Genomic DNA, 16,345 nt, shown 5'->3' on the forward strand with positions numbered 1-16,345 from the left:
GTATAAACATTAGACACGTATGTTGTATAGGTATAACGGGAAATAAATGAGTTGAAGTAATAGGACACAAATTTTTACTAAATATTTTAGCTCAAAATCTGTAGATCATTGATAATGAGCGAGGATGTGTTATACATATGCAAAGTGATTTTTTCATTATGCTAAATATGTTACAACATGGCAAGGAATTGATTTTACTTACCCATCTTTGCGATGATAAATTCTTAGTTAAAGCGTTGACTGAGATAAAGATGATTTATGAAAAACCTCCCAGACTTTCTTTTCATTTGGAAACTATATAAATTGTAAGATAAATTATATCAAACATCGACACTTACCTGGATAGAATAAAAAATTAAATAGTCATTAGATTAAATGAAAAGAAAAGGATAAGTACAGGAAAAACTTACGTTAATTTGAATGAAGAAGAGAAAATCGTTAATTTGTATTAAATTTATACAATAATTATTTCATCATTTATTTTTTTTCATTCCTTATATTATCGGCGAGGAATTTTGCCGAGTTGTAAGTATTATATTATTACATGTATACAGTATTGAATAGATTATACCGTATGCAAAAGGTAAGTTTGTAAGCTAAATGGGATGATCACGGAAATACTTGAAAATAGTTACACTTACTAGAAAAGACAGCAAAATAAAAATTACTCAATCGATGCGATACAAACGAGTAATGGAAATAAAACGAGAAAATAATGAAATTTATCCAATTTGTCGACATGGCTGAAAAAGGAAATATTCTAGTTAATTTTTGCATTTTCATGCAAGTCATATGACAGAAAATAATTAATAATTACAATCGAGCACCGTTATTTGAATTGATGCTGATACGAGCCGTAAAAAAATGTATTGAGAATCGTTGTTTCCAAAAATTGAAAGCTGAATTTTATTGAATTTGAGTTGCACATTGGGACAATTCAGAGACATTCGACTTCGATGAATCTATAAATGATAAGAATTAAGTCTGAGAAGTTAAATAAGAGAAAAACAGACTTTTCACTTAGCTGACGCATTGAATAGCGAGGAAAATTGGAAAGACGCCAAAACAAAAAAAAAAAAAAAACCAACAACAACAACAACAACAAAGAATTATTTGAACAAGTTTTTTCTCGTATAAATGAATTTCGATATCCTCGCCGGGTATTTTATTAATCAATTAATGATTCGATCACCATAATAACAACAAGTACACGATGATGTATAATTCCGTTTGGCGATGGCGATGTAAAAACGAGAGAAAAGAGGATGAAGTTAAATTTATCGACGAGAAGAAAATTTTAATCTAGCGCCATTCCTTCGTCGTCGTCGTCGTCGTCCTTCTTGCCCGAGGAATTGCCTCCGCCGCCTTGCGGTGGCTGTTTTTTGCTCTTGTCGTCCTGCTTCTGCTGCTGTTGGGTTTGGCCTGTGGTTTTTGCTTCAGTTTCGAGGGCAGTGACAAACTCTTCCAAGTTTCCGGTTGCTGCAGCTGCGACAGCCTCGTTGCCCAGGCCAAACTGACGGACGACAGGGCCGGCCTGACCTGACTGCAAAGCAGACCAGAACATTGATAGCGCCTGGGAGAACTGAGGGGAAGATAGCGTCGTGCACAAGCTGTCCCCAACCGGCAAGTGAGCGCTCATCTCACTCTCCAATTTATCCGTCGGAGCTATCGCACCAGGGATGGAACTCGTCAGCTCGCTCGCTACGCCCCTCTGCCGGATAATAAGCTGCGCTGTAGCTGACCGAGAACAACATATCAACCCTTGCCCGCTGGCCCAACTGCTCAACAACCTTAGCGCTTCCGTCAGCCAGCCAGTTTTCAGGCTTCGAAGGTCACCGCACAACCAGAAAAACATGCCGCAGCTCAAGCGTTCAACGTTTCTTAATTTTTAACTAGCAGCGATCGACCACTGTGTTTTTATTTATTGTTTAAAGATTTTATTTCAGAGTTTTTGAGTTCAGTGTTCTGCGTTTAGTCTGTTTTTCTTCAATTGGACTCTAAATGAACGAAAAAAATTTTTTTTTTCTTATTATTCTTGAAATCAACTTGCCTTGTGCGCTGTGAGCATGGTATCGAAGGAATCTATTCTAGAAAAACAACAGGTTTTTTCTATCGATACTTATTGCTATAGGTTGGCTAATCGATTTTATTTTGAAAACTGTTCCTGACTGCAATCATGAGTTTTCGCACATTACGGTTCACAATTTGCAACACCTCCGCATGGTAGTTTTCAAAAACACTGGATACTTGAGTACTTCATCGATAAGAACAAAGAAGAAAAAAACAGAATGTCGTGAGAACTGTTAGGTATGTTGTTTAGTTTTTAAGCGCACATATTCACATTGTTATTACTACCATCGTTGTCATCTTTGAAAATAAATACTGATAATAAAGAAAGCGCAGCATATGAAACAAGAATTCAACAAACATTCGAGCGAGCGTAGCGAGACTGAAAAATTATGAACAGCTGGTACATTATTATCACTGATTGAAAACTTTACGAGATCGCATTGAACACAGTATTTTGCGGAATTTCTAAGAACAACAGCTAGTATTCGCTAAAACTCTCCAACTGATTTTCAGGTTTTCCAGACGAGTGCCCGCTCTGTTTTGAATAATAAGCAAAAGAATAATACAGATTTGTGTTGTTGAATTGATTATATTGATTTTTAAAACCTTATTAAGCTGTTTCTGAAAGTACGAATAAAAGGGAGAGGAATAATAAGACACACGTTAACATGGTAATTCTGTCGGTCAGGTGATTCAGGGATTATAATCGTCTGGCCGATGTCTGTCAGCGAGGCTTTAAGGTGTTTAGCTTCTAAGAAACGCTACAGACATTAATATTCAACTGTTTACAAAGTTTTTTATGCGAAACCACCAAGTAGCCATTCAATTCTTTGCCACATCAACAAGGAGAGTATCAGACCTTCAGGAGCGCGGATTTTATTGAAACTTCTAGAAGTGTTAGAACTAAATGAATAGAACTTCTGATGTTCATTTCCATCCATTGGGTTTTCTTTCACTCAATTTACAATATATCAGGTTCTCGGAAACTCGCTTGTTGGAACTCGACTATGGCTCGAAAATAATATTGCATCCGTTTAGACTAGAATCTATACGAGCTTCTTGTTGAAACTAAAGTAAAGAACAATGAAAGTTAATATTGAGGAAGAAAATACACAACAGATTTTGTTTATTACTGCGTTTTACTCATCACACTGCCAATTTTAACTGAAGTGAAAAGCCCAATGGATAGAACTATGCACCAGAAGCTTTATATTTTGGGCCAAAGAAACACTCCCAAAAGTTTTAGCAGAACCCGTGATCTGGAGGACAAAACATAAACAGAAAGCGTCCAAAGCTGAAAAGAAACAACGGCTTTAGGTCGGCCATGAGCCAGCCTTCAAACCTCCTGTCCTCATCCTGCAGGTTCCAAATTCACAGAAAAAATATAATATCCAATTAGAATTTCGAACTACAAAATCAGATTCGCGAATAACGATTTTTCTTATTTTGAACTACTATAATAGATCCGCCGTTACAGATTTCAGAAGTTTGACTGTGGATTTATTCTCAGTAACTCATAAACCCTGTGCCTACTAATTTCGATCAAAATCCGAATATTTTTAGATTTTTTCCCACCCTACTAGATTCACGAGACCAAAATTATTGAAATCCGGTAGCCCGTTCTCAAGATATGTGTCGGACACAACAATTGATCACACATATGTATACATGCATACACACAATCGTCCATCTGAAAATGATCGGAGGTGATTCTCTACATCTGGAAGCGTCGAAATGTCGAGATTTAGCGAAAATTAAACTCCTTGTCTTCAGGTTAATTACAATAACTTCCTTTTTGTCTATGGAAACAGAAAAACGGGAAGTTAAACAAGTACCTGAAATCAGATTTTCGTGAAATTTAACATAACTTTCAAAACAGAAAGTCACTGAATCACGATTATTCTTTAATCGGTTAATTACCCACGATAAACTTGATTGATTCGATTTCGACTTAAATGAAGAATCATTGTCCTTTGTAGAAAACATCTTTTGCTGTTATCAGACTGAAATTTTCTCTCAGATTAACTAAATTTTTCACACTTAAATGATATTTCAGATAGTAGAATCGCCTTTAAAGATTACACCGGCCGCGCAGACTGTTCAAAAACGTATTGAAAGGAAAAAGATGAAATAATGATTTGATAAAGGTAATCTTAGTCGGTCAAGTTCGATTCTGTCATAAAAAATCCACTTATCAAGAACTTCAGAGAGATTATAATTGTTTTAAAATATGTTCAATGCCGATGAAGATGAAGAGTGAATATGAATGGAACATGCATGTAAAAAGTTATAAACTAAACGATCTGTAATTGGTTTAATTGCTGTTATTAATTCTTAGCATTACGTAATTTCAAGTTTAATTTTTCTGTTATTCATTTTTCCAACTTACGTGATGAATCGTAGCTTCTTGCTTATATATATTATCAGAAATCAATAATTGCTTTCAATAAAAATTTTTTCTCAGTTCATTGAAAAGTATACTAAAATATTATCAAAACTTCAACCAAGGCAATTTCCAGAGGAATAATTTATCAACATACGATTATGATATTAATGAAAAGTTTAGGACAGTGACAAGCTGTTTTAAATTATCATATTCAGCTCAACTCTGTATAGTTTTTAGACTTCGAATATTAGTTTCACAATTTTTCAGTCTTGAATCTCTGCAGATCTTATCTTATTACGAAGACAAAGAGTCGAAACAAAAATCAAGGTATGTCTTTACCAAACAAGATTAATCCAGGTAGAAACTGTTCCAGGTTTATTTTTGTTACAACCGAGACATATATTAATTTTTGGAGACACTATCAAAGAGAAACTTCGTTTATAAATCCTCGTTTGGAATGTTGTAGATTTTTTTTTCTATCATTTAAAATTAAACCACGTATTTGTCACTGTTGTGGAAAAATAAAAATCTTCATCTTGAGTTAATAATCACAGCGTGCAAGGCGAGTCGTTCAAGTCGAGGAAACGTTTACAATGAAATGAGAATAAGTGAGTCGTTGCGAGAATTATAGGTAAATATCAGTATCAGTACAGCTTCGTTACACTGATGTTTTGTCTTCGCTGTTGTCCAACGTGATAAGAAAAGTTGCTGATGGCGGTGGCATGTTTTTCTTAAACTCGTAAAGCGATTCTATGAAATTGGTTTGCAGCTTCAATGAGTAAGAAGAAGATATCGTATCGCCTTAATCTAATGTCTATTAACTATGGTTGGATCTTATCAATGTATCCTTAGCAAGTATTACGAATTCACTTGTTATCATACATTGACAAAACAAAAAAAAAAAAAATTATGTCAATTATAGAACGTGTATTGAAAACTAAAGCAGACGACGAGCGAGAGAGTGAGAGAAAAATAGAGAGAGATTTAGTAACTGCTGATAAAGGGGACAGAGGTAATCTAATGAAAACTTTTATGTTTCATCACCAACTCAATATTGGTAAGTGATTCAGAATGAAGACAAGACTTGTAACTCATCTCTACCTATTTCTAACAATAAGTGCTGTATTTTGGCAATTTTTTGTTCCCTTGTTCCTAAAAGATTGTCTTTTGGGTGTTATTTTATCATTTGGTAGATTAATGATTGAATTTTTTAGAGAATTTTCAAGTTGTACCATGTTATTGATAACTTTTAGAAAATTTTAGAAACTTTTATATGTGGAAAAAATATGAAATATCACGAGTAGAGGAAATATCGTTGATTGTTTTTAAAATATCAATCTTCCTATTTATGAGAGCATAAAATACATATAAAACCGGCTCTTCTTCATATAATTATACATGAGCAGTAATGGGGATGATCGAATTTGAGGAGATTATCGAGAAATTCTGAATTATTGCTTATTCATAAATTTCTTAGCAGATTCTCCAGATGTCATGTTTTTCAATTTTGAACATTAGTTATGTTTTTTTGATTCGGGTTTTTATTGGCTATCTTTATTGTTCAGAAAAACGGTTAGTTAAAGTTTAAAGTAAAAATCAAATCTGAATAGATAAATTGTCTGCAGTTTTTCACGGATAAAAAAACAATTGAAATAACATTTTCTAAAAATATTGATGCACAAACAAAGTATGTTGAAAAACTGTTGAAACACCTGATTAGTTACACAAGCAGAGTAAGGATTTATCAATTGGTATCTTGCAATTTTCAAGTGGAATTGTACTAATTTTTGATAGAAGTGTCTTACAGAGAAAAAAGTTTTGCAAAACTATTGTTGCTGTTTTGATTCGTTTTCATATTCGTTTAAATGAACACACGCAACTCAAAGGAGATTAATAATACAATCTGAGTGGTATATTTTTAGTAAGAAACGTAATCACCATAATAAAAATAACCGACTTTCTTTGACCTCTGATGTTGATAGATACACTTTTTGCATGATTGCCCAAAAACTGGTCGTAATAATATATTCAGGGGCCAAGATTTGTCAAAGTGATAATAAACTAGATTGATGTTGATCCAAACATTGACACTTTACAAAAAATTGAAACAAAAACCATTAATTTGAAATTTTAAAACAAATTTGAGGAAGTTGAGTTTCCGAAATATGACTAGTTTTTCAATTTTTACGATTTACTTAATTCCGGACGATTCTAGAGTTGCAAAATAACGGTTTTTCCTTAAAAGTTCGTGGTTACATTAACGACACGAATTTCAACCTCGCGATAATAACACAGATAAAAAAAAAAAGTAATTCTGATAATTAAAAAAATAACTACAGAGTCAAATCTGATAAGGAAATTGATATTACCTGAACTACTGGAGGCTCGGTTCCTGCTGGTGTAGGTATTCCGGAGAGAAAACTCTGCAGATCACTGAGCTGGATTGGATTATTTGGAGTCGATCCTACCGCAGGTGTGGATGCAGGTGCCGTTCTTGTCGAAGACCTGCTATTGCCTGCAATGAATAAAGTCGAACTTTGAATTGGTTCTTTGCATAAGAAAAGAAAAAGATTCAATTTATATACGTGTATAAGCTGCAGAGAAATGTGAAATAATCAGCTGGTCCTATTGTTTTTGGAACCAATAAAAGATGTAATCGCAAATTAACACACACTGAGAAAAATTTTACTTCTTACAGTAACTAGAAATCATAATAAAATATTGTTGGGATTACAAGAGATTGTGGTAAAAGTAACTATTAAATGTGATTACGGTTATGAGTACTAAGTTTTCTGGTTATTGCAGCATTAAATCTATTTGTTTAGTTAGCTACTATTTTTCTTATTGCTACACAGATATAAAATTATCACAAAAGTTAAAAGAAAATATACTATGATTGACCATAATCAAAAAGAATAGTAATATACTACATTTTTTCATTACAGCTAAAAATATAATTTTCATTTTCAGAACCCTGTTAGTGAAAGGAATTGAACTTCAGCATTTTGCGATGTGTAGATAATATATTTGATTAGTTTTCAATCAGTTGTATTTGCTTTGAATTCTGATCAATCGAAGAATGAAACATAACGAAGAATAAAAATATAACGAGAATGAAGTTAGTAATGTTAATATGACGAAACACTGAAACAAAAATTATCATTTGGCAATATTTATATGGCTTTGAAGAAGTTTGAGTTTTCAAACTACAAACTTGGTATGTTTGCTTCTGTGTGATTTAATCAATTTCAGATAATCCTAAGATTGCGTAACAATAATAATTTTATTTCCTAAAAATGCTTTGTTACATTAACGTTGCAAATTTCAATCGCATAAAAAACAACCTAATTATTTTTCATTTCTCTGCTTTAAAACGTAAAAAATATTTTCGCCTTTCCAAAAACTCAAGCCCTCTTAAAAGGCTAAACATTTCTCACTCGACGGTCTCGGAGTTTCTGTGATTGCAGCAGGTGCAGGTGTTTGAGCAGCTGGAGGTCGCGTCGCGCTTGTCGTCATGGGAGTGGAAGACGAATTCGTTGAAGCTCTGGTGCTACTCTGACCGGTCGATGGCCTGGTCATCGTACCAAGAAGGCTGCTCAGTCCCCCAATTTGCCCGACACCTCCGAAAAGTTGCATCAACTGCTGCTGAGACATGTTGTTCAACAGGTTTTGAAGATCTCCATCCGGAGTTCCTCCTCCGATACGTGGTGTCGGCGGCGTTGGAGGATTGTTCAGTACCTCGTTGATCTTTCTTGAATATTCTTCGTCCTTGTCCGTTTTAAGATCCTTTATAAGATAAGGAGAATAAGATTATGCAATAAAATTTAACAAGGGCAGCTTGATAATTTTTTTTCACGACTCGCAGTATTATTTTTCAGATTCATGGTCGGTGAAAATCCAACGAAAAGATTGTTTCACTTGAAGTATCGACTCAATGAATCACAGAAGATTAATATAAATTGGACAATGATTGAAAAAATCTCACAATCACACAAATGTCAAGTAAAGGTTGTTAAACAGGTGTTCAACATTATTGGAATGTGTGAAGTATTTTTTCTCGGTGTTTGCGAATCGATGAATCAATTATCAATTAGTTTTTCGGTGTAAATTTCTAATGAAAAACGTTTGTTATAATCGAAGAGGTTAATGAAATCTCTGCATATTTCTATTAACCTGGAGCCAGAAAAGGAATTTCCTGCTGGACGATTTGAAGCGAAGATGATACACTCTGCCTGTCTTGCACTGGGGTACATGTTTGAACTCGCAGTCATCTGGAAAGATGATCAAGTCCTAAAAAAAAGTGAAAAACATAACAAATTTGAGATGACGCATCCAAACAAGGTATAAATTTTTAGACATATATTTAGATATATTATAGATACTTTTTACTCAGATTTTATATTTAGATCTTGTTTTTGAAAGGGAATGTCTGACTGAATGTTTCTAGAGTTGAATAAAGTGTTGCATTATAAAAGGAAAATAATAAAAATGATGAAAGAAAACTAGGCAATAATAATATCAAAAGTTGTTGTCATGCTGAGAGAGCACATTTGGCAATGTCTAACATCATCCATTATGTACAGATCTAATTATACCTATGCAACTATATTTATCAAATATGAAAAAGTATAGACATTATTTTCCTCCACATTTTAATTTGTATTTACAACACCGCAATTACACAATCTAGTAAATATTCATCTGCTTGTTGAATTATTCATATTCATGTCAATTAAATAAACTTCTGAATTGGTGCAGAAAAGTGGAACGACAATGATAAAAAAGCTAACAAAAATATTTATTTGTTTAGAATTAAATACTCACCTAGTGCAAATTATTTGTTGCGTTGCGTAGAGCGCAATTTGTATTATAAAATATTAAATGAAAACTTGAAATTGTTACAATAATTTGAAATGACTGGGAATTTGTGTAACAGTTTGAAGAGTGCAGCAAATCGATCGATAAATCATAGCTAAAACAAAGCTTGCTATGAGCATAAGTTAAAAAGACCTTTTAGGAAATCATTGTGTAAAACAGATCTATGAAAATTGATCAGCTCTTAAAAAGGATTATGTCAGCTCTGAGAAAATCGCTGCGCTTCGTAAGCCAGGGATGAAGAAGAAAATGACAGAACGAAGCATCCAACTGATTAATATTTAGTAGCCAATTAACCTTTTAACGGTATGGAAATATGAGTTCCAATCAACCTTTTCTTCGATGCAAAATTAGTGAATAAGTTTAATGAATTTCTTATTAGAAGTCCCCAACGTGACTACTGGTTGATACATCGACCGGCCCTGCCGTCAACAGGTTAATAAAAGATCTGCCTTGAAAAACAAACCCGATGTCCAGGCATACAAGTGATTCGTGGCAGTTGAGGTTGTCAGTATATGAGCAAGTGCAAGACCGACTTCCAATATAGCAATAAGTATCGAAAGAATACAATTTGAAGTCTGATGATGTTGGGATTGATACTAACGAGTTTGAAATTCGCAGCATGACGTGACGATGGATTTTGAGGGAATGAATCGTTGAGTATTTCTCATTTATAGGATGGTCTAAAACTCAATACACCATAATAAGGAGAACCATATCTGACATTCTGAAAACTGGAAGAACTTTTCTCAGAGTCATTGTCTGAAATTCTAAATTGGTGATGTTTATTATCGGTGTGTCGTCAGGTCAACGTTATTGAATTCAACCTCGTTATATACTCACGTCCTCGACGACTCCGGAGGTTCTGTCCTTCCAGCAAAAATGCATCAGGGAATCGTCTGACTGAAAGACGTAGAGAAGACCCTTGCGAGGGTCTGGATAAACCATTTTGCCCTTAACGGTCATTTTGCCGGCTTTAAATTCTACCAGATTTTTGCTCGCGCCGCGTGTCGCGTTGCTACCGAATAGGGCACCACTCGACATGCTTATTATCACGTTTTTACCACTTGGATTTACGATAAATTACAATAAAGCCACTGGTCTAGCGTATCTGGATTCAACGGGCAACAGCACGACACTATACGCAAAGATAAACTCGATGACAATGCATTTTGTTGTGGCTGCACTGATTTATCAAGCCTGCCATATCTCAAAAAAGAATGCGCAGTCTGGTTCCTTCGGTGGACTGTTGTAGGGAATTTACGGGCTGCATCGTCGCACGGAGAAGTCTCGTGTTTTTCACGTGTTTTTCATGTCCCCACTATAAAATGGGATTTCATGGGCAGCAAAAGGCAGCAGCAGTTTAGTAACCTACTAGATGTTACTAACATCTGTCTAGTGATTTGATGCAGCAGCAGCGCTGCTCTTAAAATGTCTTGCGTTTGCTACTACGGACAAAGAGTATAAATCGACTTGAAGGAGAAAAACTTTTGCCGGAAGTGCTAGAAGCTTTCAGAGAATTAGAGCTATGTTTTGCTGTTCATGAAATTCCAACGTTCTGAAAATAGCTGGCGGCGCTACAAACTGCCCAGGACAGAGGCAGAGCTACTCACGAACTCGAAACCGCAAAAGAATCAAAAGATCATTGACAGTACTGACGACAATGAGAACTAATTTCGGAACGCACCTTTAGTAACATCAAAGAGACACGAATTAGATTTTTGAAACTAACTTTCGAGTGAGTGATATAATGTGGGCGAGCGCTCTATATTTACTATATTTATTGACAGTGGATTACACTAAGAGCATATACTACTGGTGGTAGCTTCGCGTATACAGAAAGTATAGCGGAGAAGTGAAAGAGAAAGGTATATGTCGGTTATAATTTGTCTCGCTATACACCTGATTGAGTGACAGAGACGAAGCAACCAGAATATATATACACATATATATATATATATATATATATATATATATATATATATATATATATATATATATATATTTCATCATTTTGGCTGCAGTTTTCGATGTTTCGCGAGGTTTATGAAATGGGGTAGCTTACCTCCAGTTCGAAACGATTACACCACTGATACACGCTATGGCGGTGTCGATACGCTACCGACATGCTCCGTGGTCCACAATCAGTTTTGAAAACTTGCCTCCAGCGGCGCTGCTGCGGCGCTACTTTCGGGACACTCACAATCAGGGAATTCTGGGACGTCTGACGCCGTAGAGTTCGAACGTACACATACGTAATCGAGTCGCATTTGCGTCACGAATTTGTGCAAATTTCTGCTGAATTTAATACTTTTTCTTAATCAACTCGATCCGTGGTGCTGGCCTTGGTAAGTGATCTTCAAATGAACAGTTCAAAATTCACCCTAAGTTTCGTTTCAGGCGGTGTGCCTGCGACTGTGTTTTTTTTTTAAAAGATAAACAAATGACGCTTACGATTAGACCTTTACGTATTTACACCGAGACTAAATCACTGAACTAAATTCGAAAATGTCTCGCTCTATTCGACGAGAAACCATGTTGAACGTGCTATTAACTATAGTACGTTTCGTTTTTATTTTCACCAAGTGATTTGCCCATGATTTCATTTATAAATGGAAGGTGACTTTTTTCATGGATGCGATTTCGCTGTACTGCATTGCAAGCCTCTTGCGCCTTCTCGATTTTCGAAAAACTGATAATTTGGTCTTAACCTTGACCCTACAGCTTTGATAGTGTGTAGATTCTTGAGGCCGCGAAATTTTGAGAACCACTAACGATAGTTTTTATATCAAGTGCATGAAAGACGTAGGGCTTTGTGTGGTAGTTTTGCGGGACGCCAGTCGTTAATTTCTTCTTCCTACGAACGGAAGTCATCTTCGAAGGCAGGACAGAGAAGCAATTGTTATGATACAATTTTAATCATGTGGCCATGTGTTTCGTAATGAAATTCAAAATAAAAATTCGTCGGAAAACATTGCAAAAATTTGGTACAGTTATGGAACAACATTCCATGATTTTAATCAGTATGCCATTTTATTTTCATACAGTTTATAGTAACGTATTATGTATATACATGAAATTGGCATATCGTTTGATACCGTAAGGTATACTGTACCGTGAGGTCGAATACTGCGGATCTCAAAGTTTTGATCATTTACCCTGAATTGGCGTTCTGGTCTGATGCACTGCACCTGCTTAAGCCGTGCAAATCCTCCTCTACCAGCGTCATGTATGCTAAGCAACGGGTTGACTAATGACGTGTGCTGGCTGGATCGAGGGTGCTTCCGTGGAAAAACTCTCTCATTGTGACCGGCTTGCTGATTCATGGATCACATTGGCCGTAGTGTGGTTATCATCCCAGACCAGCTCGTGAAAATCTCGGATTGGCGACGGGTCGAGTGTTGTTTGTACTTGTTTTCTCTCTGATGTATGTATGTATATATATGATTGTATGGTATATCTATCATTTTCTTTCGATGCTTACATCTTGACTTTGGTCCCTCAAATCAAACTGTAAAATGAGGTAGGGCTTGATCGTTACGTTAGACTTAAGTTAAATTCAAGTTTGCGGCCGTCTACGTTCGTATCGTACCTCGCGGCATGTAGAGTTGATAGTCATTTTATTGAAATCCACTTCTGACGTTCCGTCTGCAATAGGTTATCATTTCTTTGAATATCACTCTTTTCAATAACATTGTATAGCATCTGACTGACTATGGTACAACAACAGTCGAGTAGGTAGGTCGTCGTTTTGGGATCCATCGCACTGTTTATGCATGTGCGTGTGTGTGTCTCTTTTCGCAAAATTTCCGCTCGGGGATTTCGATGGGAATCAGGCAAGGGCAAGAAAATCGCGATGTATTACGATATTACTAACTTGTGTTATCCACAACGTCCAAAATTCATCAAGATTTTCCCGACTAAACACACAAAAGCCCTGGCATACAAATGCCTAGACCATTTGTAAACTTTTAAATTTAAAGTTTAATTCCAATTTTCGTTGGTTTTGCAAACATTTTGAAGATTTTTTATTTCAACTAGGTTCATTGTTCTTCACTTTGTCACTCTGCAACAGTTTTTTAGTTGTTTTTGAATTTAAGAATCCCGTTATAACCAATCCTTAGTTAATTTTTCCAATTGATATCTTTGACCGTCATATGAGTCGAAATGTTTATCTTTGTAATTTATCCGCTTTTAAAATAGCTCGAGATTATCATGTAGTCTTACGGAACAATGCGATGCTATGCGTGGTGCAAAGCGTGAGATCACACAAATCAAAATATTAATCCGAATGGCGAATGCGGAGGTTGCAGGTGTTTTCTACTCAAGAACAAGCGTCCTAGTCAGATATTGCGTGCCCGATTGAAGTATCCTACTGATTACAGACGAATCCGATTGAATCCATCCCCCTGATTTGGAGCCGATCCATACGTGCGCCATCTTAAATTTAATCAATTTGCGCGTGTGAAATAAAAATAATCACACTTCGTAGATAATGAAAACAATCATCTTTCATAGGTCATTAAAAGAACAATCCTTCATCAATAATAAACCATCCTCGAATTATATAAATTAAAAAATTGCGAAAAAACTGCGTGCATATACGAGTAGAAATTTATTGCGAACAAAATCATGTAGAAATGTTCAAAAAGTAATAGATTGGTATGGCAACTCTCCTCCGTGGAATAAGTTCACTGGAAATACCACGTTTAAAAAACGCGCTGGATGCTCTACCACTTGCGGTAGTGTGGAAATGAGCATATGTAACTTATAAAAATTCAATAAATATATTTACAATGAAGAATTGTCTTCATTTTCTTGTACATTCTATTGATTTTGTGTATACAGGTGCTATACGTAGGATTTTGTGTACATTCGCTTAAAATGCGTATATTCATCGATGAAACGCCACTGAGCATCATCTTATACTAACTTGACTGTCAACAGTTCACTTACCCGAATCTCAAAATATCAGTCTTGAGGTAAACGAATCGTTCATTTAACTTCATTTCACACATGAACTACTAGTTTTCATTTAATCGGCGTCTTCGAAATTGAGTACCCCTGTATATTCTTTTTGATTTTCACCCTCCACAAGCGTTGTTTGAATTCCGCCGAGATGTACTTTGTGGAACCCCCTCTGAAATTGACTACTTTTAGAGACGATAGGATAATAGCTGCCTAGTATATTGAATTTTGATAGCAAAGAAACCCAAGCTAACTGATTTTCGGAGAGCGTTCTATTATAAGATATGCTTCGTTAACATCACAGTAAAAGTTAAGATTTCTCCAACAGGGGGCTTAAAAGTTGTAGCGAAATCTTCACTGAAATTAAGCATTTCTTAAGACGATAGGCCGATAGCAGCCTAACGTCTTGAGTTTTTTTACATGATCAGCCGAAGCCAAACTGATTTTTGGAGAGCATTTTCGGATTGATCTTTTGAATGAGCATATCGTGAGAAACGCTTAAATAGTCATCGATGACGGATAGAAATCGGTAATCTGACCTACGCTGTGTGGTATCGATCTATTTCTATTCATTCGTTCTTTTTTTATTTCTGCTGCCGGGTTGTTGTGTATCTTTACTAAACAATGACAATGTCTCCACGGTCGTATCCATAAAGCTCAATATGGTATTGGCACATTATTGTGCTAAACTGATGCGATTGGTTTATCCATTTCGTAAATCCAGATCCTGCTTTGCAATGGAGGTGCGCTAGTAAATAATGAACAAGGTTTCGCAGTAAATTTTAAGCTGCGGAAGTCTTATAATTATGTATTCGTACTGCAACATCAATTGTCAATGATTGTGATTTGTTTGGGTCTGACCACTACAGCCCCAGTACACCATGGTAAGCAAGCTCTCATGCATGCTCCGTATTATCCACTGCTGCTGAGACGGTAACCGATATACAGTTACCATCCAGTTTGTAGAAAACTAGTTTAAAATAACCTATTTCAAGCCAGAGGGCATTACCAACGAAAGCTCACAAAAATGCGAGCAAAGGCTAGTTCAGGTTCTTCTCTGCCTCTCAAGAAGGTATGTGCCATGTTGAATGTCAATATCGTTTGATTAATTCACATAATATGATATATTTTCCACAACAGTTCGTGAAAATGATTGGAGATAGCGCTGCCACTTCGACCGATCTGCAGTGTCGCTGATGACGGTATCAAAAGCTTTTATCATAGTGAGCGAGTGAATGCAACTGAATGCGAAACATTAAAATTTGAAATTTGCACCTGTAACAGCGTAATTCTTCATTGTGGAATGTGGAATTATAAAGCATCAAATTTTGTGAAAGAAACCTAGAGATATTTAAATGAATAAATCTTCAATGAACTTATCCAATAATTTGACGAAAGAAACATAGCTTGAAGCTACTTACCACGAAAAACATAAGCCTGATTTTGGCAAAAATATTTTTTGTTTTCGAGACACTAAATTTGACTAGTCCTTAATATTCTTGAGGCTGAATCGGCGACAAATGAAGGTTAAAAAGACAACAGTCAACAAACTTTTATGCAACAAGGATAAGGTTTCCAAATTTTTAGTTACATGTGAATTGGTTTTCACTCGTTTGAATTATTTTCTCATCGCTGCATCGCATACAGAGTGATTATGTAACGACCGAGCGGTCTGTCGTTTGTTACAACGTAATACGCATGCGCTAAAATTCTAGAGCAGTTGCTTGTCAGGGTAACCAACTGACGTAAATTCAGATGAAAGTTTGCCGCGATGCATGTTATCGCAACTGTCAGTGACAACTTTTGACGTTACGTTCGTGACGGTTAGTCATCCTGACAAAAAACTGCTCTCGGATTTTAGCGCATGCACATTACATTGTAGCAGCAGACTGACAATTCGGCCGCAAGATAATCACTCTGTACAGTCGACTCTCTCAACAGTTTGTAACTAGCGTTAAGATATTATTATAATCTCGATCAGAAACTAAAATTATAACTAGCATGAAGTAATTATTTTTATCCTTGTTTGATCAATGTTTGTCTAAA

General features: G+C 35.7%; 1 protein-coding gene across 2 annotated transcripts; it reads right to left on the bottom strand.

Annotated features, from left to right (window-relative positions):
- Positions 1-450: 450 nt before the first annotated feature.
- Positions 451-10,557, bottom strand: LOC124306174 (proteasomal ubiquitin receptor ADRM1 homolog). 2 transcript variants are annotated; one of them, XM_046766484.1, is made up of 5 exons: positions 10,175-10,557; positions 8,630-8,746; positions 7,894-8,242; positions 6,826-6,971; positions 451-1,711 (listed from the first exon to the last, which is right to left on the bottom strand). In XM_046766484.1, the coding sequence occupies exons 1-5, from the start codon at positions 10,373-10,375 to the stop codon at positions 1,298-1,300; spliced, it is 1,227 nt and encodes a 408-aa protein (XP_046622440.1). In that variant the 5' UTR covers positions 10,376-10,557; the 3' UTR covers positions 451-1,297. The 2 variants fall into 2 exon arrangements, with proteins under 2 accessions (XP_046622440.1, XP_046622441.1); XM_046766485.1 differs by having other exon boundaries at positions 452-1,543; positions 10,175-10,543.
- Between the last annotated feature and the right edge of the window lie 5,788 nt (positions 10,558-16,345).

Source organism: Neodiprion virginianus, chromosome 5 (assembly GCF_021901495.1).
Source record: "Neodiprion virginianus isolate iyNeoVirg1 chromosome 5, iyNeoVirg1.1, whole genome shotgun sequence".
Taxonomy (NCBI): domain Eukaryota; kingdom Metazoa; phylum Arthropoda; class Insecta; order Hymenoptera; family Diprionidae; genus Neodiprion; species Neodiprion virginianus.